Source organism: Nelumbo nucifera, chromosome 7, assembly GCF_055504915.1.
Source record: "Nelumbo nucifera cultivar China Antique chromosome 7, China Antique-T2T, whole genome shotgun sequence".
NCBI lineage: Eukaryota > Viridiplantae > Streptophyta > Magnoliopsida > Proteales > Nelumbonaceae > Nelumbo > Nelumbo nucifera.
In genome coordinates this window covers 2,586,575-2,613,621 of record NC_142655.1, presented here as the reverse complement: position 1 = coordinate 2,613,621, position 27,047 = coordinate 2,586,575, and the positions used below count along the sequence as shown (strand labels likewise).

At 40.6% G+C, this 27,047-nt stretch overlaps 1 protein-coding gene and 1 pseudogene across 3 annotated transcripts in view; one reads left to right on the top strand and one right to left on the bottom strand.

Annotated features, from left to right (window-relative positions):
• The window catches only part of LOC104597588 (uncharacterized), a 28,720-nt gene extending 3,061 nt beyond the window's left edge, over positions 1-25,659 (top strand). For 2 of the 3 annotated variants that reach the window (XM_010259216.3, XM_088891401.1), the window contains 5 exons: positions 5,747-5,888; positions 11,849-12,220; positions 12,342-12,473; positions 22,666-22,794; positions 22,925-25,659. In XM_010259216.3, coding sequence (XP_010257518.1) covers positions 5,747-5,888; positions 11,849-12,220; positions 12,342-12,473; positions 22,666-22,794; positions 22,925-25,366 — 3,217 coding nt within the window. In that variant the 3' untranslated portion in view covers positions 25,367-25,659. The remainder of the gene's footprint in view (positions 1-5,746; positions 5,889-11,848; positions 12,221-12,341; positions 12,474-22,665; positions 22,795-22,924) is intronic. The other variant, XM_088891400.1, reaches the window with a different exon arrangement.
• Positions 6,813-8,324, bottom strand: LOC104597743 (putative serine/threonine-protein phosphatase 2A regulatory subunit B'' subunit TON2 pseudogene; annotated as a pseudogene).
• Positions 25,660-27,047: the final 1,388 nt, after the last annotated feature.

Sequence of the window (27,047 nt, the reverse complement as noted above, 5' to 3'; positions counted from 1 at the left end):
CCAAGGATATACAAGTCAAAGGGAAGGAAGATGATCAAGATAAGATCGGTTTTGGGGTAGATGCGGGCAGAGGGAGAAAGAGAAGGTAGACCATGTGGTGGAAGCTGCTTTGGAGTTTCATAAGACGAAGGTTTCAGTGGTTCAGGTCTCAAACATTCCAACTTTAGAGAAGTGCAAGGAAGGCTCATCAGGGCTTGAGGTTCAGGCTGTGGAGGAGAATGTGGAGAGCATCTGTGAAGCTGATGATGAACAAGATAATGTCCCAGATGAGATTGGCAGCTTGAAGGTTGGGTGTGGGGTTGACAGATCTGGATCAATGGTAAATTCTTCGACTTTCTAGTGGAGGTTAGTAATTCTGTTTCTGAAAATAGAAGGGGGGGGGGTATTTGTCAAAGAGCATTTTGATTCTGTGATGAAGAATAGGGAGGTAGGTGAGAGTTTGGTGATTGAGGAGTCTGGTAATTTTTATGGGGGGGGGGGAATAAGGGTGGGTCTAGGGATAATGAGGGGGGAAATGGTGATGAGGTCCAAGTGTGTGGGGAAGTAACGGGATGTTTGGAGGAAGATGAGGAATTGGAGTTGGGGGCTAGGGTTGAAGAATAGACCCAAAGGTGATGCAAATTGTGGATTTGAGTGAGGAGATAGGAGAAGGTTTAAGTGCTAGGGTGTTGGGTGTTGGGGACGAGAGGTTGGACAATGGGATCATCCAAATGTATAGTAGGAAAAGAAGGTACAGAACAAAACCTTTAGATGAAATTGAAGATTGTGAAGGCAATATTTCAAACGAGAATGATTAAGGTGGAGAGGTCTTTTTAGGTGAAACTCATACAATTCAGCGAGCTATCAATTTGGATAGATGGTGAATGCTGAGATGGAAGCAAGTAAATCATTAGGGTTATTTTTTATGACGAAGTTACAAGGAGGGCTGGATTAGCTACTCCTCTTTGATAGAATTCATCAAACACTTCCAACAACTCTTCTTTCAACATGTCCCAACAATCTTGGTAGAAGGCCATTGTGAAACCATTTGGCTTAGGGGCTTTGCATTCCATTGAGAATACAAACTCCCTAATCTCCTACTCAAATATCCTCTCCAACCAAATCTTATTTTCATTTGGAATCCTTGACCATTCAAGACAAGCCACACTTTTTCCTTCAAGGGCCTTATATAAATTGATCTAAAATGCTCTTTGAATGCCCTAGTTATCTTACTCTGATGTGTCATAGAGATTCCACTGACTAATAATCTTGAGATGTGATTCATCCTCCTCTTGCCAATTGCCAATGCATGGAAAATTTAGTGTTTCTATCATTCTCCTTAATCCATTTGTGCCTTGACTTCTGTCTCTAACTTATTTCCTCTTTATGAAGTACATCTTCCAGTTGTTTCCTCAGGGACCATGTAGCCTCCTTATCTTCTTCCTCAAAAGTACCCCTCTCCTCTTTATCCAATTCCTCAATTTGATTAATCAGTGTACATTTCCTCTCTTCAATCCTCCCAAACTCCAAAATGTTCGAATCCTTGATCTTGGGTTTTAATTCTTTCAGCTTCCTGTGAAGTCTCATCCCTTTCCAATCAGCTCTTCTATTGCTCTCCCCCCACCACTAATCTTCTGAATAAAGCCCAGGTGACACAACCACATGTTCTCAAAGATAAAGGGAGTTGGCTCTCTTCCTTCAAACTCCTACTTACAGATAGAGATAGGCCAATGGTCCGAGGTTAATCTGGTTAAATCTCTAGACACATACCCCAATGTTCCTCCCAATCCACTGAAAAGAGTTTGGAGAAAATTGGACTACCTTGGAGATTGGACCAGGTATAATTACTATGTAAGAGAGGCAATTCTTTAAGCTCAAAGACATTAATAAACTGATTAAACCTTCTCATACTAGTAGTAATACTTTTTCTCCTGTTATTTGTTTCTTCAGTGAATCTGATTACATCAAAATCTCCACCAATACACCAAGGTCCCTCCCACAATCTTCTTATATCTCCTAATATTCCTCCCACAATTCATTCCTCTCCCTATATCCATTCAAGCCGTACAGATTTGTTAAAATCCATAACCATCCTCCACTTGCCAAAACCTTATGGATAATGTCCATAAGTTCTTCAGTTCCAATCATCTTCTCCTCTCTCCACAGGGTTACCATACCCCCAAGATAGAGCCATTGCCCAACTTATTCCCCTAGGCCTCTATACACTTCTTGCCTATCTACTATCAAACTCTGCCAATTTGGTTTCTTGAAGGATAGCAATATCGGCATCCTCTTTTCTTACCACTTTCTTAATGATTGCCCTTTTTCTAGCACTACCTAGACCATCCAACTTGGGATTTTCATAGTTAACTATCTTTTTGCTCCCCTCCTAAAGTTCCCCTTCCTACTTCCTCCCATTTGTCCTTTTCCCTTCTTGCACTGAACTCCTTGTCACCTTCAATGTCCATCTTCAAATTTTCAACTTCACTCAACCTTATCTTCCTCACCTTTCCTTCCCCCTTTTTCCTTAAGTATGTTTTCATGCCAGTTGGGTCCTTAACACTACATCCAAGTTTTCCAGCAAAATCCACCAAATTCTCTTCCTTACTATCTTGTTTCTCTCCACTGTACCTTTTCTAACATCTTTTTGTTCTCTCCCACTTCCCTCAACCCTCACTTCAGCATTGCCTCCCTCCTCAAATTCGTTTATGTCTTCTTCTCCCTCTAATTCTCTCATCTTCAATTCCTCGAATAAAGCCTCTATCATTTTCCAGGTTTTTTTGCCTTCCTCCTCCACATCCAACTTCTTACCCATTTCCTTCTTTTTCATCATGCCTTTCATAAACACTGTGGGTTGCATTTACACGGGCTTGCAGTCATGAAACCTGCTGAATACCTAGAGAATAACTGGCAGGCATAGAGCAGAAGTTAGTATCCAAACCTGAAACGACCATTGTACCTGAGCAAGATGGCTGAGAGGAAGGTTGAAGACTAGGTTCTGCTATAGAGTTTTGTTGGAAAGATCCTCCTGTTTGTGATAATACCCATTGTTCACCCTCAGGACTCTGTCGTTTATCCCCACCTGATGTCTCTCTGCTAGGCCATTGAAGATCCTCTTCACTTCCTTTATGGATACCCTGCTAAGAACATCTATTTTGGTCTAGAATTTCTTTGTTCAGGCTTTGGAGGTTTTCCCCAACGACCTTGTTCAAATCTGATTTACCTTCCACCCCTTACGATGGAGTCAAAGTAAGAGTTTGGGTGTTATTAATTTCTTATTCTCTAAATAACAAAGCCATATCATACCTCTCTCTCTCTCTCTCTCTCTCTCTCTCTCTCTCTCTCTCGTCATTACTAGTTTCCCCTACACTGCCAATCATCGTACTAGTCTCCAAATCTGAGTTCTCATCATTTGATGAACTACAGTTTACCCAATCTCCATTGGCATCATCAATACCTTCCTTTTGGTCTCTAGTATATCTTGGGTTAGTCTGGTCCAATGCGATTCGATTGGCATGGAATTTTTGAGATAAGGCTATAGGTCTCCACTGCAATACCTCCTTTTTCAAACCAATTTGTGAACCATCCTACGTCGGGTAGCCAACTCGGGACAATGATAGACTTATCTTCCCTAGTTGACCTGTTAGCCATACTAGGACCATGGTTCTCATGGGCCACTGAAGACTCACATGAGGTTTTTTTTATGCATTTTGAGTTACTATTTATTTCTTTCATAGCCAATACTTTTTAATATGATCCTATGCTTTTGAAATTTTATTCTATGTTTATAAACTTCTCCACCTAAATGAAGTAGCCAGTTTATTATGTGTGTGTGTGTATTCTTATTTATTTTTTTTTAGTATAAGCTAATTTATGAATATCTTGAAATGAATAATTTTCACTATATAAAACTTCTTTATTGGTGCTAAATGACTTGTAAGTGAGAGTGGACAAAAAGAGATTTGCAATTGCATTTAATTTTTGTTGTATTTATAATAATTTTTATTTAAGCAAAAATGTAACTATCATTTTAGCTTTTAGATTTATGGGTCCTACTATCTTGTGTAATGCTTGAACATATGAGTATATTTTCACAAAAAAAAGAACATATAGATATGATATTCCCATGTTTGGCAACTTGAGGTATAGAATAAGCATTAATACTCTTTTATTTGATAATTAAGAGAGAAATAGATATTTTTTATCTAAGAAAGATAATATTTGGATGTGGATTGTTCAATTTTATTGGTAATTATAACTTTTCTTGAATTTTGGAATCTATCATATAATTTTTATCATTTTAATAGTTTGATTGAATTAGACATGCATCTCACCAGTTTAAGGCAAAAGGTGGTAAGGCAAATGCCTCACAACATTTGAAAGCCTCAGGTCTAACACACACAACATTTGAGGCTGGGTGTTTTGGTTCTACCTTGCCATGAGGCATTTTTTTGAAGATAAATAAAGAAAAAAATATATTACTAAAAAGAGTTTACAGCTCATAGGTGACAAGAGGCCACCCCCCGAAAACAGAAAAACAGAACAGACTTACTAACAAAATACATCAGAAACCAGAAATTAAGCATTCAAGGAGCTCCAAAAGTCTGCCCCAAAATCTTCTTTCTTTAGTCCTTGAAAATCTGGCAGGATTAACACCCAGCCTATGACTGAAGAACTGATTCGAGCCACCACCTCTTCCCAACTTTTTTCCTTGTTCTCGAAGATTCTTTTATTTCTTTCCTTCCAAACTTCCCAGCACACTGCGAAAGGAATACAGCTGCACAGAATCTTGACCTTAGAACCACCCTGAACTTTTGGCGATCATCCAAAGATTTCAGCCTGATCTGAAATTGACCACCGGCCCCTCTTAAATAACTTGAAAAAATAGGACCATATTGAGGAAATGAAGCTGCACCTGTAGAACAAATGCAATATGTTTTCTTCTCCAGATAAGAAAAGGATACATCTGCTTGGGAATTGAAAGCCTTGGCTCTTAATGTTGTCCTGAGTCAGGATACACCCCTTGGATAGCAGCTAAGCAAAAGCTTCCACTCTTGGGGGCACAGTTTTCTCCCAAACTCCCTGAACTGGTTCAGCTTCCACCATATTTCTGATCAGAATTGAGTATATTGACTTGACTGTAAATTTCCCATCCTTGCAATCCTTCCACCACCTACTATCATCAACTGACAGATTGATCTCTACCGACTGCATTTTAGACAGCAGCTCCACACATTCCTCCAACTCACAGTCGAGTAAAGATCTTCTGAAGTTTGGAGCCCATACCAAAGAACCATTTGAGACTTCGTAACAATCCGAAATAGGTACACCCTTCCGACCCAATCTGTACAACCTTGGACAGATTTCACAGAGGCATATGCTTAATGTCTTTTAAGACTATGTTCTTAATTATCCATAAACAAAAGAAAAGAAACATCTTTTGGTTATTGATCAAAGGGGAAGGTTAAGAAAAGAAACATCTTTCATCATAATTAATAAAGTTTCAAGGTTAACAATAAAAAAGCAAAAGGTAGCCTTTTTTTTCAATGAAAAAACACATAAAAATGAATCTTGTAGCACCTGCCACTGCTAAATAATGGCCAACTTGGAATTCTTTTGAACAGTTAAACCATTTTAGAAGGAGCAACTTACCCTACCTTTGGTACTGTGGCCTTCCAGAACAGGACCAATTGATGTTCTAAAATGTATTCTAAATTTCTAATGTTAGAATATTGTAAGTCTTAAAACCTTGATGTTCATGCCACAGGTTTGACAGCAAGAGGTTTTGCAGAGATTGCAGAAGAAATGTTATTCGTGAGTTCAAGGAGCTGAAGGAGCTGAAGCGCATGAGGAGGGAACCTCGATGCACCAGTTGGTTTTGTGTTGCAGATACAGCTTTCCAATATGAGGTGCATTTTCTTCTATATTTGTTGGTCATAGTTTGCCGGTCTGCAGTGGCCCTATTTTTTCTGAGAAATAAGATAAATTTCATTAATAGCCAGAAGATAAAGGTGGGCGCCAAGGGAGAGGTTCCCTTAACAGCCAGACACAATGGCATCAGAGAAAAGCAAACAAGGTGTTACAAGGCCAACTCATCATCCCACAAGATCATCCCCCAATGACCATAAAAATGATTGTACTTAAAGCCCTCGAATAAACTGTTCATGGAAACCCACTTCACAATTAGCCTTTCAACTTCTGCACACATCTTTTCAACCGGAGAAGTGTGATTATCAAAAACCTTCCATTCCTTTCCCGCCATATGCACTAACAAATTGCTTGGGGCATCATATTCCATATGATTCTTCCCTGCGTACTAAAAAGCTTTCACCCTCCAAGAGGACACCAAAGCCTTGAGATCAGGAGTTCTACCCAGGATACATTGAACAAATGTAAGGCATGATGTCATACAGCATGGCTGTATTCACAGTGATAGGACCACTTTGAATTCTGAGAATCTGAGCTGGTTCGAGGGAGCTCACCCTCCTGAAATGGACGAGAGAGAGAGGAAGAGAGGAAGAAGGGAGAGACGGTAGAAGACTAAAGGATTATTTCATTTCATGCCTCGAATAGATGGGGGGTTACAATTATTTATACTCTCTCTTCAGTTTCTCCTGCACATGGACTAGACTGTGACTGCTAACTAACTGGAGGGACGTGGCCTCCTCACGTAAACGAACCTCAGTGGAGGTTGCACATGGGTGATCAGGTGTTTCTCTTGTGTTGGGCCTGGTTGATGTGTGTCTTGGCCTGGGTCTCATGTTGTGGGCCCGAATAGATAGTTGGGGCCTATCAGTCCCACCCTCTTCAAGAAACACCTTGTCCTCAAGGTTGACATGGGGATACTGATCTTGTAGTTTGTCATAGTCCTCCCAAGTGGCAACTTCTGGTGACAAGTTTTTCCACATGACTAAGGCCTGCTTGTGTAAGTTTTTGCCTATCTTGACCCCTCTTACATTCCTGATTTGTCATGGTTCAACCAGTATATCCCCGTCTTCTGTGAATTGCGGAAGGGTCGGGCTGACCTTAGTTGTAGGGCTTAGGCAAGGCTTCAGCATACCAACATGGAAAGTCGGGTGTAATTTCGAGCAAGTAGGAAGCTCCAATTTGTAAGCCACCTGTCCCACTTGTTCAATCACCATGAATGGGCCAAAATACTTAGGAGCTAGCTTATGCCAAACTCGTCGGGCTACTGAAGCTTTCCGGTAAGGCTGGAGCTTCAAATAGACCCAATGCCCAGCTTCCAATTCAAGCTCTCGGTGATTGTGGTCGTAGGCCAACTCCATGTGCTGTTGTGCTCTCTGCAAATGCAATTTAAGGAATCTTGATATCTCATCTCTTACGTCCTCAATGCGCAGCCTGTAGTTCCCTCCCTCGATTCATTTTTGATGTACATCTCTGAAAAGTGTGTGGATATCAGCTGTTGTAAGGTACCCTCTTCCATGGAGATCAAACACCGAAACAAATATGTCAATCCTCCCGGTGTATCTTTGTTTTCTAGGGCCAAAACAAAGTCAAGGAAACTTTCAAAATCCATCTCCCATGCATTATCACCACCACCATCATTTTTGCCATGCTGAACACGTTTATCAAATGCCCGCTCCATGAATATTTCTGTCAATGTACCATCTGCATATTCTCGAAGCTCCTGCTTGCTCAATGTCCCATTCAAAACTTTATCTAGAGCAAGAAACATATCACATATCAGTTGTGCGGATGAGAACTGGTTTTCAGCTTGTTCAGTATCAGTGACTTCTTCCTCACTTTCCTGGTGTAGTTCCATGAGTTCCTGGAGGCAATTACTAAGTAGTACCTTCTTTATGCATGCTTTACCTCGCCTGTGAGGATCACAAAAGAAGAAAATTTGCGTGCAGCTATGCGGCAGTTCATTTGAATAAAAGCTGCAGGCCTACCTTGTAGTTGTGCCAGATTAGGAATAAGACCTCTAATGTAGGCCTCCATTTCATGAGAGTGAAGGAAATCATCAGAATCCTCATCAAGCTCGCTCATATCAATTCTCGCTTTAGTGAGGGAAACTGTGCACATCACATAAAGGTAAAACGACAGGATGGAAATTCTTCCAGACTCATCTTTCTCAATCTTTATAAAATTTGAAGGGCTGAAAAACCATCAACACCTTGGACCTATTTGCTCCGTACATACAGAAGCAATATGGCAGAAATCTTCATATTTCATCTTCTTTGGTGAGAGTGTAGCTGAGGCCGGGACAATGACGACAATGACAAATGATGAGCACTAATTAATCCAACTCCAAACTGCCTGAACATACTCACAACAACAATATCCACCCAGATATAGGATATGGCACCACTGGAGATGCTAGAATGGACAAGGTGAACAACGACTACATTAAAGATGCTTGGATTCTCACCATCACCTATCATTTCCCCCTTTCGTTGTTGACCTGTGTCTAGAGGTCTTGTTGGAACCAAAACCCAAATCATTGAGTCTGCCTTAGCTATTTTGGCATCATTGTCAATGATCGAAAGAATCTGCCGACATTGTAACAACTTGGTGGATACAAGCACACGTCCAATGCAATCTTCGTGGTCGAAGGTTCTGTGGCCACCGGGCCTAACTCCAACAATGTACCAGAACTCATGGTTGTCACTAGGGAGCCATGGAAGAAGAGAAAGAATAGGGATCTGTAAAACTGGAGGGTGGACAGAGACGGGTTTCAGGTGGCATGGTGAGATAGGTCGGGTTATGGTTGCCGCCAACGAAAATGATGACCAGAGGTTGAACAACTGAGACGGATCTGGGCTGGGTATGGACAGGCTCGATTTAAGTGAGAGAGTGAGAGGGAAGAGAACAGGGACCAGGGACCAGGGGTCGGGCTACATGGATAATGATGGATAGGGTTATAGTCTTCACACCGCCCTTCTGTACCACCTCCCCTATTTTGTCACCTAACATCGCTGAGCTCGTTGCTAGGGTTGAAGTCTCAACTCCTGATGATGATCTCGTTGTCGTTATTGGCTTTCCAATGTTCTCTATCAGCTTCGATCCTCCATTTTCTCCGAAATGAGTGTTGACGGAAGGAGCTCGGCGACTATGCTCTTCTAGAGAACCAACCATTGTGCCAAGCCTGTCTAAAATCATCTTCAGCTCGGCCAGAATTCCTTTCTGATTCCTTAGACTTCCCTCAAGACGACTGAGACTGCCTTCAAGCCTTGTCACCTGCGCATCCATGGATCAACCTGGCTCTGATACCAATTGATAGGACCACTTTGAATTCTGAGAATCTGAGCTGGTTCGAGGGAGCTCACCCTCCTGAAATGGACGAGAGAGAGAGGAAGAGAGGAAGAAGGGAGAGATGGTAGAAGACTAAAGGATTATTTCATTTCATGCCTCGAATAGATGGGGGGTTACAATTATTTATACTCTCTCTTCAGTCTCTCCTGCACATGGACTAGACTGTGACTGCTAACTAACTGGAGGGACGTGGCCTCCTCATGTAAACGAACCTCAGTGGAGGTTGCACATGGGTGATCAGGTGTTTCTCTTGTGTTGGACCTGGTTGATGTGTGTCTTGGCCTGGGTCTCATGTTGTGGGTCCGAATGGATAGTTGGGGCCTATCACACAGACTTCTATGTCAATGCTTCTCTGGTTCGTGCACTGTGCATCTCTTATCAGGTTTTACAGAAAAATCTATTTTGATTGAGTTCTTTTCTGTTTTTCTTTTCTTTTGTCATGCTGTGGGCCTGTGGCTTCTAAGCACTTTCAGGTGTAATCCTTCTTTCCCTCTTTCTAAACCTTAGTAACCATTAACAAGGTGGAAGTGGGAGTTTTTCTACACTTCAAGTCATGGTTGGTTAAGTTAGAAAGGGAAAATGCTCCTAAAAAAGTGGAGTAGGAGAAAGGCTATCCTTTAAATACAGGGTAGGGAGTAGAATAGGTTCTTCTCTCCTTTTCAATGTGGGGTTAATGCAGTCCCTAATTTCCCTTTCACACAATTCCTACTTTATCTTTCACAAACTCCCCTCAAAATCTGTCTACACAGTACACAGTGCACCTTTCCAAACTAAGTCCCCCCTCTTACACATTCAAATAGTACTTGATTAAGATATTCAAGTTTCTCTAACACACATACATTGCTAATTTCTTAAAGTAGAAATATTCTGGAGAACTTAAGATCTGCAAACAAATGGAGTAAGCAGATTGCATTCAAAGCCAATAAATTTATATTTGAATAAATTATAGAAAAGGAGTGCTCTTGAAGATCAGAGAATCAGGTAAGTCACTGCAATGATTGATGGGAAAGGACTTGTGGTTGGTGCCATTTACCCATACTAGCTGCTTGAATGGAAAATGAAGCAAAAGGAAACAGAAGTTGTCTTGCAGGAAGGAAACAAAATCCAAAAGGAAGATTTATAATGGTGAAAGAAAACTTTGACAGGATAAAAAACAAATAGTTTGTTTTCCAGAAGGAAGACAACAAAAAGCTGGAGATTAGATTCAGTTATTCTGCAAAAAATTTTTAGAAGAGAAAAAATTGGAAGCTCAAAAGGTGGAGGAAGTTGGTAAAAGTCTTAAAAAATATGCAAATGAGCAAAAAGACAAGGCACCTCCTTATGGCGAAGAAATTCTCAATTCTGATAATAACAGTGGAGGAAGAAACCTTATTCAGTAGCACTTTCATAACCACCTGGATGGGGGTACATGATCAGGGAAGTATAGCAGAAATGCTGAAAGATAAAATATCTTTGCATAATGATTTCACCTTGAGACCGTTTGAGAAGAATAGAGTGGTGCCATTTGTGAACATGGGGGCAATGACACTATCAAATGGTGTCCTACATCCAACATGATATTGCACTACACTCTTCAAGGTGGAAATCAGGGTAATTGGATAACCTTTAATCTGTGAAATAGAACATTAAGATGCACTGGAGAACTTTGCAGTGGATTCAGTGACATTGCAGAATCCACCCTTAAATTGCAAGAGCTTGAAGTTGCTAGGATCCTGGTTTCCAGATATCAGGCCATACACAGATCCAGGATGATATAATAATTGATTCTCCACAAAGGTTGAAGTATCAACTATGGGCCTATTATCCGTGGAAGCACAACTCCAGAAGTAGAAACGGAGGTTTGGAGAAGTTGACACTTGACACTGTGACACTAAGAGTTGCACTTGGCAGGTGATTGGTGGATATTATCAGTGGAAAAAACAGAACATGAAGATTGTTACGGGCTCACTTTCTCGTAATAGCATAGGCTCTTCTTTCCATAGGCAAAAAATAAGAGAAATAACAAAATTGTTGAGAAAACTATGGGTAACATTTAAATGAACACTTAGATCAGTTAATGGTGGGCTGTATGGCTGATACAGTTATACCTGGCTAGACAAGGAGTGAACAGGACACAACCATTTTGAGGAGAAAAGAGGTGTAATTTGACCTTTTAGTATGAATAATTAAGGATGGGTTGCAATGGTTTGATTATACGGGCTGCTTAGCACATCATTTACACCATTCATGTTTATTACTGATAAGAAAAACTTTTCTAAGTACAAATTATCTTCATTGATAAAAAAAGTACAAATTATCTTCATCCTTCACATATACACATATATGTGCATATGTTCTCTTTACGGTATACATGCCCTAAGACACTTTGTAAATTAGGAGCTTCTCACATTTGACACTTGTAAGATCCTGCTCCATGCCTTGTTAGTTCTTACTTGGCTCTAAACTGCCTATAGAAGATCACCTTGAAGTTAGAATGACTGCTTGAACTAGGTAGGGAATTTTGATTTTTCTGTAAAAGCATGTGTCTACGATTTTAGAATTGTTTTGAGAATTTTCACCAGTATTGCCTGAAGTCATGCTCTGTTCCTTCCAGGTATCTGATGACACAGTACATGCTGATTGGCACCAGTCATTCATTGACAATGTTGGAACATACCATCACTTTGAATGGGCTCTTGGAACAGGAGAAGGAAAATCTGATATTCTAGAATTTGAAGATGTTGGCATGAATGGAAGTGTTCAAGTAAATGGCCTTGACCTTGGTGGTTTGAATTCATGTTTTATTACAGTGAGGGCTTGGAAGCTAGATGGCCGCTGTACCGAACTTTCTGTTAAAGCCCATGCTTTGAAGGGTCAACCTTGTGTCCATCGAAGGCTTGTTGTTGGGGATGGATTTGTTACAATAACAAAAGGGGAAAGTATCAGACGTTTTTTTGAGCATGCTGAAGAAGCAGAGGAAGAAGAGGTAACCTATGACTTTAACCTGTTGACTATTATTTTTGCTGGCCATTTGATTTCTTGTATTGCTTTCATAGAAAATGTGTTTGAAGCTTCCTTGTGTGGTTTCTGGTCGTCTGTACATGCAGGATGATGATTCCATGGACAAGGATGGAAATGAGCTGGATGGAGAAAACTCCCGTCCCCAAAAGCATGCAAAGAGTCCTGAACTTGCTAGAGAATTTCTTCTTGATGCTGCAACTGTTATTTTCAAAGAACAGGCATGATATATCTACTGATAATTCTTATACTTGGCCATGATTGTTCTGTTTCTTGATCATAAAGTAAATTTTATATCATTTCTATACAACTGTTTGCACTTAGAAAAGAAGTGCTACATCTAAACATATCTGTCATAATATCAGGCAGGTTGTGACTGTGATACAAAAAAAGCATCTATGCAAACAGTAATTGCAAGCAAAATACAAGTTTCTACTTGTAGGGTCATAACACCATGTGTTCAATTAGTGATAGATTCTTTTTTTTTATTGGTTCTGGATATTCCACTACCAAGCAAGCTTTAAATAAGCGTGTGGAAAATCATGCACAAAGGTTAGAGTTAAGATTTCAACCTTCCATTGAAGGTATTTTGCTTGTCAATCAAATGAAAACTGGTTTCTGTTGTGTCAAACCATGGAAACAGTGGGATGGATCATCATCATCTAAGCCTTATCCCATTTATATGGGTTCGGCTACATGGATCCTGTTTGGCCGTTCTGTTCTGTTTTGTGGCATATCCGTTGTTAAATTATGAGTACTTAAATCATTTGTTACTACTTTGATCCATGTCCTTTTTGGTCTACCCGTAGCCCTTTTAGCGCCTTCAACTTGTAAGTTGTAACTGATTACCTTATGGATGCTTTTAGGTGATCTTCTATGCACATGACTGAACCATCTAAGTCTACTTTCTCTCATTTTATCATCTATGGAAACTACTCCTAGGTTCTTTTGAATAACTTCATTTCTGACCCTATCCTTTTTATTTTTTCCACTCATCCATCTCAATATACACATTTCTTCCACACTCACTTTTTGGACATGTTTCTTTACTGCGTAACACTCTGCTCGATATAGCATTGCTAGCCTTACAACAATGGGAATGTATCATTGCTGGAAATCTTATAATCAATGAGGATCTTCCTCTAAGAGGTTTAATTGTGATTGCAGAATCTTTAGGGAGGATCAGTACACTGCAGAGATAAACTGGACTGAAGCTTATGGGGTTCCTAAGTCTGTTGCTTGGGTCAATTAGGAAGGGGACTGTGCTATAATCAGAGTTTGTTGGATTTTATCTAGGAAAATCGATATTGTTGATTAGTGTAAATGAAGGGAAGAAAGTTCCAAAGCTGGAGTGAGTGTAAAAGGGGTTGGCCAAGGGTTCTGCTGTTCTAGAGTGCCATATAAACTTCACATACAGAGAAGGGGTTGGTTGAACTATGTAATGTAGAAAATCAAAACTATCAAATTTCAAATAAAGGGAGAAGAAACACGAGGAAATAAGAAGATAAACCATTGGAATAATCACCAATATTTACTCCAGGCATCAACAGCTAGTCAGCTACAACTGAAGGAGTTGCTCCTTTGGTATGGCTTCATACCAGGCAAACAATATCTGTAAATGCCTGCAATACATTTATTAAAAACCGTTTATAATAGTAGGTGTATAACTTTTGACATAATTTGATCTAAACCTAAGAATGAAACTCCTAATCTAGACTTGACCTTCTATCTTAAAATCTTCTAACAACAAAACTATACTTGACTCTGACAAGACAATAAATTTCCAAAATAGTCCTTATTCAAATCCAAACCTAAGATATTAAGTCTAAAGTGCTACTAATCAGCCCCAAAATAAAACCAAGGTGTTTGAATTAGTAATAATAACAATCTAGCAAGGTGTTAGATTGAGATCCTCGAAGTCTCTCCAGGTGCTTCTTTGACTTGGGCCTATCTCCCACCAGTTTTGGAAGAGATTCCAATGCAATTGATAAATTCAGGTTGGCAAGGTGTAAGGGGTTTTCTACATTTTCTAATGGGGGCGGCGCATTGTTAAGAGAGTATTAATTCCATCATTAGTACCAGAGTCTTTATATGCCCTTAATGAATACACTTTATCTACACACAAAGAACAAGTTGGTAGCATTCCTAATTGAATAGTTAAATAAATAAATTAGAGAACAAAGACTCCTAAACAAATGCTTATCCAATCGCAAAATAGATAACAGAAAAAAAAACTGAAATGCTTTTGCTGCTGTTAGAAAATATAGATTGGCTACATATGTATTGGTGGTGGTGTTACTGGAAGGAGAAAACAGACAAGGTTTTTCATACTTCTTCACAACTGATCTATCTGTTAGAATGTTAGAGTGATGTTCGGCTGATAAGAGTTCTTATTAGCCCATTCTTATGTTTAACTTATCTTGTAACTGGGCTTATGTTAATGGGCCTAATCCTGTTTAATGATTTAAGTCATCTGGGTGTCCCATCACTAATCAGGGGCATCCCAGTAATTTCTTGTACCTTGTACTATATTCATCTATAAATAAAGAACTGGTCGACTGGCTAGGACAGTTCGACATTTTCAGCATCTCTTCTTCTTCTCCTCTTCTCTGCTACTTCAACTACAGTGGTTCAGCTGTCATGGTATCAGAGCATTGAGCACTTTCCTGGTTACTGCTGACGCCATCTCATCTTTCTTGCTGTAGTTCACCTTTTTTGTATCTGGGTTGCTGCTGTGAAACCCTAGGGTTGCAGGAGAACAACACAAGGTTCGACCTAGGGTTTCCCTTGGTTGTAGGGCGCAAGGGAGGTAAGACCCTGAAGCTGGAGTCCTACTAGTTTCTAGTAGTTAGCAGCTATTCGGCTGCTAAGAAGAGGTCTGTATAGGACAGACCTAGTTGAGGACTGATTTCAGCAGTCCTAGTGTTGTCTGTAAGGAGGGAAACTCCCTTTACAGTAGCAGTACTCGAAGTGCAAAGTGGAGTCTACATAGCACAGGTCGGTTACTAGCCCAGAACACTTTTAGCTGCTGTAACAGAACCTGCATCAGAACTGGTTCAGAAAAAACCTTTACAAGACTGTGGCGACTTCAGTTACTGATCATTTCCAGGTCGGTTACCAGCCCTACTCCAGCTCTGTGAACTGGTTCAGTTACAGAATTTTTTTTCTTGCTGCTGTACCCGAACTGGTTTAGTCCAAGTGAAGCCTATCCTGCGTGCTATCAGCACTGTGAACTCTGTGACTACTTCGGCCAGCCCTAACCAGAACCACCAACAGTACTGTAAACAACTCCTTGACCGAAGTCAGGATGTCATCACTATCCAGTGAAGTTTCTTCTAAAGATAACAGACCTCTTATAAGGTCTTCAAACCTGGAGAACCCTAATCTGCATAGCTTGCAGATTACAAGTGTGCTATTGGATGAATATAACTTTAGAGAGTGGTCTGTCTCAGCAAGACTGTTTATTACCTCTCGTGACCTCACTGGCTATTTGGATGGAGACAAGAAACAACCAGAAATTGGCAGTCCTGAATACACCGTGTGGCGTAAGGAAAATGCCACAGTCATGTCTTGGTTGCTGGCCTCTATGACTCCTAGGGTGGCCAGAACTGTTCATCACTTCCCCACAGCTGCTAAAATTTGGGAGAAAGTATCTAAGACATATGGCCAGAAAAAGAACAATGCTAGAATCTACAGGCTGAACCAAGACATTGCAGCCCTAAGGCAAGGAGACATGTCTGTGGCAACCTACTTTGCAACACTGGAAGGCCTCTGGGAAGAGCTTGACCACCATTTGATTTTGGATTGGGAAAATGCTAATGATAAGGGGAGGCATGATAAGCAGATTGAGGAGGGCAGAGCCTTCAAGTTTCTGGCGGGTCTTGACCCTGTATATGAAGGTATAAGGTCACAGATTCTAGGGAGAGATGAATTACCTGAGCTTCACCATGTCTACTACCTGGTGAGGAATGAAGAAGTAAGGAGAAAGGAGATGCAAGTTGACTCCCAGACACAATCAACAGAACAACCTGGAGAGCATTCAGCCTTAGTCTCCACTAAGGGGAATAGATTTTCAGACAAGAAGTCCCTCAAGTGTACACATTGTGGTGGTGAGAAACACACAAAGGAGAAATGTTGGGTCCTGTACCCTCATCTGAAGCCAGCTGCTCTGAGAAAGGACAAAAGGCAACAGAAGGGCCACACAGCAAGTGGGAATCTTGCCACCAACAACAGTAGTGACAACTCACAGAGTATTCAGACAGTGTCATCTTCCACCGCAAGGCAGGCTGCCGACTCCTCTGGACCAAGTACTTTGGGCTTCACAGCTAGTGAGGTAGAGATTCTCAGTCGGGCATTAGCCCGTCTGAAGAACAATTCTTTAGCTTCCACCTCTCTTGCCAAATCAGGTACAGCCTCTGCATTTAGTGCATCTAGTTCCATTAATTCTACCTCTTGGGTGATTGATTCCGGAGCCACTGACCATATGACACATATGTCCTCCTTATTCTCCACATATCATTTGTTGTCTGGCCAGGATAAGATGAGAGTAGCTGATGGGTCCCTCTCCACCATCTCTGGAAAGGGGGTGGTTGACCTAAGCAAGGATCTCTCTCTTAAATCAGTCCTACATGTTCCTAGTCTTACCTCAAATCTGTTGTCTGTTTCAAAGCTTACAAAAAACTTGAACTGCAGTATAACTTTCTTTCCTTCTCATTGTGTCTTCCAGGACAGATTGACGAGGAGAACGATTGGGAGTGGTCATGAGTATGGGGGCCTCTACTACTTTGATGAAGATGTCAGCTCAGCCATGCAAGCTTCTACTACTAGTCCGGAGAGTGTGGAGTCAATAGCTAGGCTGCACTTGTGGCATGCTAGGCTAGGTCATTTGTCCTTTTCTTCCTTAGCAATGTTGTTTCCCGAATTATGTAAGGGCATTTCGAGTCAAAGTTTAATTTGTGATGTGTGTCAAATGTCAAAACAATGTAGATCAATGTATCCAATTTCTAGTAATGAAATTCAAGCCCCTTTTGACTTGGTTCATTCTGATGTTTGGGGTCCTTCACCCATTGTTTCCATTGATGGCTTCCGTTACTTCATCAGTTTTATTGACCATTATTCTCGGTGCACTTGGATTTATCTATTGAAAGGACGTGAAGAAGTTCCCCGGATAACTATGATGTTTTGCAAGATGGTTGAAACACAATTTGATAAAAAGATCAAGCAATTCCGTTCAGACAATGCAGCTGAATACTTTGAAAGATCCCTGAACTCATTCATGGAAGATGCAGGCATGTTACATCAATCATCGTGTGCTTACACCCCTCAGCAAAATGGGGTCGCTGAGCGCAAGAACAGACATCTATTGGAGACAGCTCGAGCCCTTCTTTTCCAGCACAATGTGCCCAAGCAATATTGGTCTCAAGCTGTTCTCACTGCATCATACCTGATAAATCGGATGCCATCTAAGGTACTGGGTATGAAGACCCCTTTCTCTGTTTTGTGTCCCACTCTTCCAGAATTTCCTCTTCTCCCGCGGGTTTTTGGTTGTACATGCTTCATACATGTGAAAGATCCAAAGAAGACCAAGCTGGATCCTAAGGCTACAAAGGGAATATTTTTGGGGTACTCTCCTACGCAGAAGGGGTATAAGTGTTATGATCCTGTCTCCAAGAAAAAATATGTCACCAGGGATGTAGTCTTTTTTGAGTTTCAACCCTATTTCGAGTCTTCACAGAATCCTCTTCAGGGGGAGAGTAGTGGGTTGGAAGAGGATTCTCATTCTCCCTTCCTTTTTGTTCCCATTTCAGCACCTTCCACTACTACTAGCTATAACATTCCGGGTCAACCTAGTGAGACTTCCACTGTGCCAGTTGCTTCTCCAGATTCGGCTGATACTTCTGAAGGTTCCAGTAAACAAGAGAAAGAGATACTTACATACAGTAGAAGGAAGAAGGCCCCTCAACCTCATGATTGCAACCAGTTGAACTCAGATCAATCTGTCTCTGCAATCCAAGGTAATTCTGATTCACTCAATTCAGATTTGGATCTTCCTATTGCTCTCCGTAAACCTGTTCGTTCTTGTACCACTCGGCATCCCATAGCCGATTATGTTTTTTACTCACACTTATCCCCTGCCTATCGTTCCTTTGTGTCTGCTCTTTCCTCTGTATGTGTCCCTTCCAGGTATTCAGAGGCGGCATCTGATCCAAGGTGGAAAGAAGCCATGAATGAGGAGATGAAAGCCCTAATGAAAGCAAGGACATGGGAATTGGTGGACCTGCCAGAAGGGAAAGGCACTGTTGGGTGCAAGTGGGTATTCACAGTAAAGCACAGGGAAGATGGGTCAGTTGAGAGGTACAAGGCCAGACTCGTGGCAAAGGGGTTTACACAAAAGGAAGGAATTGACTACAAGGAAACCTTTGCCCCAGTAGCAAAGCTCAACACAATCAGGGTTCTACTGTCACTAGCAGCAAAATTTTCTTGGGAACTTCATCAGCTGGATGTGAAGAATGCCTTCCTAAATGGTGATCTTCATGAAGAGGTATTCATGGAACCCCCACCTGGATATGATGTTGGAAAGAAGGTATGTAAACTAAGGAAAGCATTATATGGTTTGAAGCAATCTCCCCGGGCATGGTTTGAGAGACTTTGTTTGGCCATGAAGAAAGTAGGGTACACTCAGAGCAGTGCAGATCATACATTGTTTACAAGGAGACAGGATGACAAACTTACAGCACTCATTGTGTATGTGGATGATATGGTGATTACTGGAAATGATGTGAGAGAGATGAAGAGGCTGAAGGAGTTCTTAGCTTCAGAGTTTGAGATCAAAGACCTGGGAAATCTGAGATACTTTCTTGGAATTGAAGTTGCTAGATCAAGAGAAGGAATCTACATATGTCAAAGAAAGTATGTGCTAGATCTCCTAGAGGAAACAGGCATGATGGGGTGTAGGCCAGCAGACACTCCAATAGAACCAAGCCATGGATTACAAGAATCAATGGGTGAAGAATACTGTGATAAGGAAAGGTACCAAAAGTTGGTAGGAAAACTGATATACTTATCCCTTACTCGGCCAGACATTGCCTATGCAGTGCATGTTGTCAGTCAATTCATGCACTCACCAAAGACCCCTCATATGAGAGCAGTGGAAAGAATCCTCAGATCCTTGAAGACTTGCCCAGGGAAAGGAATTTTATTCAGAAAAAACAGCAGACTTGAAATTGAAGCCTACACTGATGCTGATTGGGCTGGGTCTGTTGGAGACAGAAAATCAACCTCAGGATACTGTACATTCTTGGGAGGAAACCTAGTCACATGGCGTAGTAAGAAGCAGAATGTTGTGGCTAGATCAAGTGCAGAAGCAGAATACCGGGCTATGGCACACGGGGTTGCTGAACTCTTATGGCTCAGGACTCTCCTTAATGAGCTTGGTATCAAGACAGAGGGTCCTCTCAAGCTGTATTGTGATAATAAAGCTGCTATCAACATTGCCAACAATCCTGTGCAGCATGACAGGACAAAACATATTGAAATTGATCGACACTTTGTCAGAGAGAGAATTATTTCAGGAGAACTCTGTGTGCCTTATACTCCATCAGAGATGCAGATTGCAGATGTATTAACTAAAGGGCTGGCATCAACGAAGTTCAGGGACATACTTGGCAAGCTAAACATGATTGATATCTATGCTTAGCTTGAGGGGGAGTGTTAGAATGTTAGAGTGATGTTCGGCTGATAAGAGTTCTTATTAGCCCATTCTTATGTTTAACTTATCTTGTAACTGGGCTTATGTTAATGGGCCTAATCCTGTTTAATGATTTAAGTCATCTGGGTGTCCCATCACTAATCAGGGGCATCCCAGTAATTTCTTGTACCTTGTACTATATTCATCTATAAATAAAGAACTGGTCGACTGGCTAGGACAGTTCGACATTTTCAGCATCTCTTCTTCTTCTCCTCTTCTCTGCTACTTCAACTACAGTGGTTCAGCTGTCACTATCAACTCCTCCTTTTCCAGCACCAGAAGCAGACACATCATCACTTGTAGTTCCATGGATAGGATCCTCTCTAATAGAACATTATTAGCCCACGTGGGTGGTGGACCATGAAAATCGTAACAATAATAGTTCACTATGTGGCCCTCTTGTCCATGGTGACTTTATTTGCGCACTGAGCCACGCCCATCAATACCTCTACCTCTGGCACTTCCATGTCTATCTCGGGTTTAGACCTGTTCATGAGTCAGGATAGGCTTTGCCTCTTTATTAACAGAATGTGCTTAGGCCAAGCTCATGCCCAACCCAACCATCAGGCCTAGATCTTGAGCCAGAGCTCGACCCTCGTATAAAGCCCGAACCCCAGGCCTAGAAACTGGGTTTGGACAAGAAGATTTTTTTACTTAACAATAGAACTGGTTTATTTATATTAAATGGCCTTAGAACCCAAAAATATTGAAAGCCACTATGGATTGGGAATTGAGAAGAGGAACAAAGAAAAAAATATGTTGTATATTATTAATATATTTTTTATTATATATTATTATCAAGCCAAGCTTTTTTGAGAAGGACTAAATCCCAACTTGAAAAAAGTCGGGCCTAGTGTTTTGGGCCGAAGCCTGACCCCATGGGACTAAAATCATGTCCAAGCCCAACAAAGAATGGGCCGGGCCGGACTGGCCCATTGAGCTACCCGTCTCATGAACAGGTCTACTCGGGTTCCATGATCACCACCTCTAATACCAATACCCCTACTACATACACCTCTATGATTCTACTGCTTCTAGATGTAGTCAAAGCTGACTTCTCAAATAGGAGTACTATCAACTTGTGGATCTGAGACTTCCCTAATCCTAGAGAATACTTTTGGCAAAGTAGGAATATAACTATACCCAAACATCCAAGTGTTCTTGTTCTTGTTCTTGTTGTTGGATCTTCAAAAGCAATAGAAAGTGGCTAATATACATTAAGTTCATTCCTTGGGTTCTTCAGGGATGAATAGTACTCTTAAACAATCTTGTCAGTTGGAGAAGAAAGTAATCTTGGTATAGCCGGTAAATTCTGGTCACATTGTCCTAGCCTCAATAGAGTTGCTTCACATGATCCCAAAATTTCCTTGGCAGTGTCCATAACACGAGATTAAAACTAATATAGGTTTCCATGCTGCACCAAAGCAAGGTCATAATTTGCTAATTTGGGCATTCTCTTGTACCCAGTCTTCATACCGGGGAGACCCACTCTCTGGCTTTGGGTCCTTAACATATTTCAACTCCTTAGCAATAAGAAATATCTATACAGATTTGGCCCATGCAACATAGTTTGCACCATTTAACTTGACTTGAGTCATTTGGACATCCATAAATTCTAGGTTCATAACCATCATGGATTTATTTTCTCCACTAGACGGAGCCATTATGTGATAGGTGAATACCACTTTGGCTATAAGGAAAATTCCTTAAAACAGTTTTTTTTTTTTAATGAATAATTTGAGTTTTATTAAGAGACTTTATGCAAAATCTTTACAATCATCCCTTAGAGAGGCATGGGCTGCTGCCTCTCGTACAAAAAGAAAACACATTACAATTGTTCTGGCCAGTCCTTACGCTTTATGTAAAATCTTTACAATCATCCCTTGTCAGTAGGTTGACTAGGGGACCTCATTGGCATTTATGGTAATTCTGTTGAGTTGTGATTGATGTTTATAGTAAATTTCACAATTACTAATTATAGTAATTCTTGGCTTCATATATTTAGTAGAACTAGAGAGTTATAATGTCCATGCTTGAAGAAGTTTCTACTCTTGAAGTCTGAATACAAGTAGGAGTTGAGTTGCTATTTTGGATCAACAGGTCTTGTAGAAAATACAACCTATTCTACTCTACTGTTTTCTCCCTACTATGGAGTATGGGCTGAATAAAGAAATTCTTTTTGTATTTCTAGTTTTCTACCATAGCCAGCAGCTATAATAGAAGTTATTCTTACTTCCTCTTCTATCTTGGACCAACAGGTCTTGTAGAAAATACAACCTATTCTATTCTATTCTATTCTATTGTCTTCTCTCTACTAAGGGCTGAATAAAGAATTCTTTTTCTATTTCTACCATAGGTAGCAGCTATAATAGAAGTTATTCTTACTTCCTCTTCCAATTTCTCTTCTTTATTTGCTTGTTAATACTTGTGGCCAAAGTTGAATCTTAGAAAATTTCCACCTCAGTTAGTGCACTACGATGCATGTTTCCATGATGTGTCTTCTTCACATCAAGAAAGAAATATAACCAATTTGGTGGGAGCCTCATGCACTGGGATCCTCTCATTTTTAATTTGCAAAGAATAATTTTATTTGCCTTTTTACTGGCTTCCATTTTTCAAACATCCAAATCTGGCACGTTCTGTAACTATGGATGGTGCTTATTCAGGTTGAAAAGGCTTTCAGGGAGGGAACAGCTCGTCAAAATGCACATAGTATATTTGTTTGCCTGACACTAAAATTGCTGGAGGAACGTGTTCATGTTGCGTGCAAAGAAATCATCACTTTAGAAAAGCAGGTACTTACTAATACTTTGCTAGTAATTTAGGAATAAATTTTCTTCCTGTTTTCATCCATTCAATAAAAAGTAAGCTTAATTACTAATTTTCTGAGAGATATCATTGACTACTGTCCATATCTTTCTACAGATCAAGTTGCTTGAGGAAGAAGAGAAAGAAAAACGTGAGGAAGAAGAGCGCAAGGAGAGGAGAAGAACAAAAGAACGAGAGAAAAAGTTGAGGAGAAAAGAGAGGCTAAAAGGAAAAGAAAGGGATAGAGAAAAGAAAGGTGATGAAACAAAGCAAATTCCCACTGTTCCTGAGGCTTCCATTAAAGATTCATCCCCAAGTGTTGATGCCGAACCAAACAAAACTATCATTTCAGAGGATGCAGTGGATGCAGTTAGTGAAACTGGAGATGATATGCTAGGCATGCCTCCTCCAGATGCTCAAGATGAACAACCCTCAAATGGGTCTGCCATTTCTAATGGGCCTAACCTGAAAAATGATAGTGCAAAACACACACACAATGTTGCCGAGGGGGACCTCTGTGCCAAGGATGGGAATGGTTCATTTACAATTGAGCATTCAAAATCTTCTCGCAGGAAACTGAGGTTCAGGAAAGAATTTCAAACTGACCTGGCTTCCAAGTGGTGTGAGAAGCACCGATCTGCAGTTGTCTATGACAGCAGAATTCTTTTTGATGAATCTGAGCGAAAATTTCGTGGTACATATACAGAAAAGCCTTCCAAGTGCATTAATGGAGTTATCAGGCAAAGAGGCAATACTACCAAGTTGAACACCAGAAATTCTGGCCCTAGGCTGGGGGAAAAGTCTCACTGTTTCAACAAGGCACGTGATAGGTATGACTTCCATTCCATCAGCTGTAACCAACATGGTGATTACCGGTCGAAGGACAGTCATCATATTTCTGTTATCAGATCCTGTCAGGAAAGCAAATTTGTGTGCAAGTCAGAATCTGCATCAGATATGCCTAGGCCATTCTTTCGCAACAAGTATAATTATGGATCTTACATGTCTGATAGTTGTGGAAATCCAAAAAGCAAGGTCATGTCAGGCAACATTCCTCCAAGTCGAGATTTGTTCCATATCAAGAAAGTATGGGAGCCATTGGAAGCACGGAAAAAGTATCCCCGAAGCAATTCAGACTCTGATGTGACCTTGAAGTCGTCTACTTTTAGGGTTGATGGATGTGAAGGCAGTAGATGTAATGGAGATGAGATTGGATTGCAGCAGCCTGATAATCTTCTCAAATCAACAGATGAGCTGTATCTTCATCAACTTTCTGGAAATTCAGGAAATGTTGATGATTCGGATAAAGACCAGTGCCACAAGGATAGAAAAAGGAAGGAATCAAGAAATTCCAGCCCAAGTATAGAGGGCTGCCAGAACAGATTTGGTTTGGGATCAAAGGCCCCTTACTGCTCAAAGGATGCTGCTGATGAGGAAGCTGAATTATGTCCTTCCATTGCTTCTTTTTCTAGGAATGGTGCTTCTGATCCTACTATGAGTAGCACTTCCAGTTCAGATAACTTTTCTTCATGTCTTAGTGAAGGGGACAGCAGCACAGCCTCTTCAAGCACTCAAAATGTAGAATCATTGTCAATATCAGATTCAGAGGATGCCAGCCAACATTCCGAAGGGAGAGATGCTTCAACTTGTGGTGGCAATGGTTTTCATAGTTGCCAGGATGTTGGAGCAGATGACCAGCAGAGCATAAATGGAGGGGGATCTTTTACAAGTGGGACAGTTTCTGGGTTCCCAGTGGCAAGCTGTGCCATAGGAAGCAATTTTCCACGGGAACCACCAATAAAATGTTCCCATACTTCTGAAAATGGTAGAGTGACAGTTGATATGGGTTCTCAGCAGCACACTGTGCTTCCACCAATGCCTAATCAAAGCGTACATTTGCCAGTGTTTCCAGCACCTTCAACTATAGGGTACTACCATCAAAATCCAGCTTCTTGGCAATCTGCTCCTGCTAACGGGCTAATGCCATTCCCCCAGCCCAATGGCTACCTTTTTACTAGCCATCTAGGGTATGGTTTATCAGCAAACCAGCCCTCACACTTCTGCATGCAATACAGTGGTCTACACCATTTAAGAACTCCAGTGCTTAATGTGGGCCAGTTTCCAGTCTATCAGCCTGTTAACAGAGCTAATAATGCCATTTCAAAAGAGCAGAACAATAATGCAAAACTAGTTGGATCACAAGAAGCCATTAATGTGGCTGACAAAGTGGTAAATGAACGTCCTCTTGAGACCACATCTCCAAGTGGCCAGAATCCATCACAGACCCTGTTACACAAGGAAGATCGGTGCACTGTGACCTCTAAATTGAATAATGACAATAAAAACTTTTCATTGTTCCATTTCGGTGGGCCAATAGCAGTGGCCACTGGATATGAGTTGAATCCAGTGTCCATGAAAGAGGGAATGGTTGGGAATTTTTCTCCAAACTCACCAGCAGATCCTGCTATGGATGATCATACTTGCACCAAGAAAGAGACAACTGTTGAAGAGTACAACTTATTTGCGGCAAGTAATGGGACAAGGTTTTCATTCTTCTGATTGTTGAGAATTTGAGAGGCTGTTAGAATTCAGTCCCTGGTCCCTTCTTTGGTTATGAATGATTGAGCACTTGTAATTCATTAGATAAGATAATAATCATCTTTGAGAATTCCAATTATAGCTTATATTCTCCTTCAGATGACTGTCATTGCAATTGTTTCTTACTTTTTCTTTTATTTTATTTCCCGTAGGGAGGAAAAGAATTGCGAAAGTGGTATAATGCTTAAGGTTTTCCTGTATGAGAAGGCTTTACTATTAATGAAGTATATGCTGATATTAAATTGGGATGTGCATATGCATTTTGGCTTAGACATCAAATCTATCTACAAATTCTCTTTAAAAACAAATTTTTATATTAAAAGTGTCATGGATTCTTCAGATTTTGCTCGATTAATGGATACTAGACATCAATATGCTTCTTGATTTTGATTACTTGATCCCTAGTAGTGCTGTCAATGAGTTGGAGTCCCGAATGATTGAAAAACACCAGGACTCGGTTCTGAATCTTCTGATCTGACCCTCGGGGTGGGTCTGTAAGTAATAACCCGGAACTGATAGGGTGATTCGACAACACCCAACTGATAGGCCTTTGGCTGCTAATTCTCTTGGATTCTCTTCTCAAAATATCTCATTTATTCCTAAAAACACCAAAAGTTTTAGACATGCTATATGAAATTATTATACACATACAAATGTGTGTATATATAAGTTAGAACAGTTCCATTATATTCAGATATCTGCAAAAGTAGAAAAACAAAATTTCCACTGAATGTTTTCAGGGCCTTCTCAGATTTTTTTTTTTCTTCCAGATTTCAGACTTCAGACCTTAGTTCGTAACCTTTTATTTGTAAATCAAAACTAGGTGTTCTAATACAAATGAAAATAAAATATGTAGAGTGGCATGGGGATGTAGATGAACGATTGGCATGGATCCAAATCCAACTCTAGCTCTAAAATGTGCATCGGTTTAATAGAAAAAGAAAATTGATTTAATATAGTTTTTAAATTAAAGAAAAAAAACTTTTAAGGCACTGTGTTGATGATGGTCTCATTCTTTAATATAAAATGCACTGTTTAATTAAAACCTCCTTGATGTTCTAAGAAATAATAAAACCTCCCTTATCACCTTATGAACGGTGCGATGGGACGAACACAGTTAATAGTTTGTCAAAATTTATTTGCATGTGCCATCATGTGCGACTAAAATTCTCCAAAAATCCGATTTTGCCCCTAATCACTTCATTTGCCTTTATGTTTATAACTTCGTTGGACAAAGAAGTCAAGCCCAGAGGGAATCCCGAGTGAAAGAAGTCACCGACGTATTGAGGGCTAGCGAGCCAATGAGAGACCTGGGATCAACCGACGGTGGCTAAATTGGTAATTTCTCTTTCTGGTTGTAGAGGAAACTTGGGAGTTGGGATCAAACCCCTGGAGTTAGAGGGGAGGGAAGACGAAGTTTGAATTCTATTACAAGACAAAGCAAACTTCGCGCGCCATGGAAAGCTCCATTTGCTTCAATCCTTATGTGATATACATTATGAGATGGAGGGCAAGTAATGGTACTTCAAAAAAAAGAAAAAAATCTGTGTATGAGTACAGTAATGATGGAGTTATATGCCCGACCAACAAACGTGAACAAATGAATTTTGTGAACCGCCTTGGTTGGGAAGTCGTATTTTAA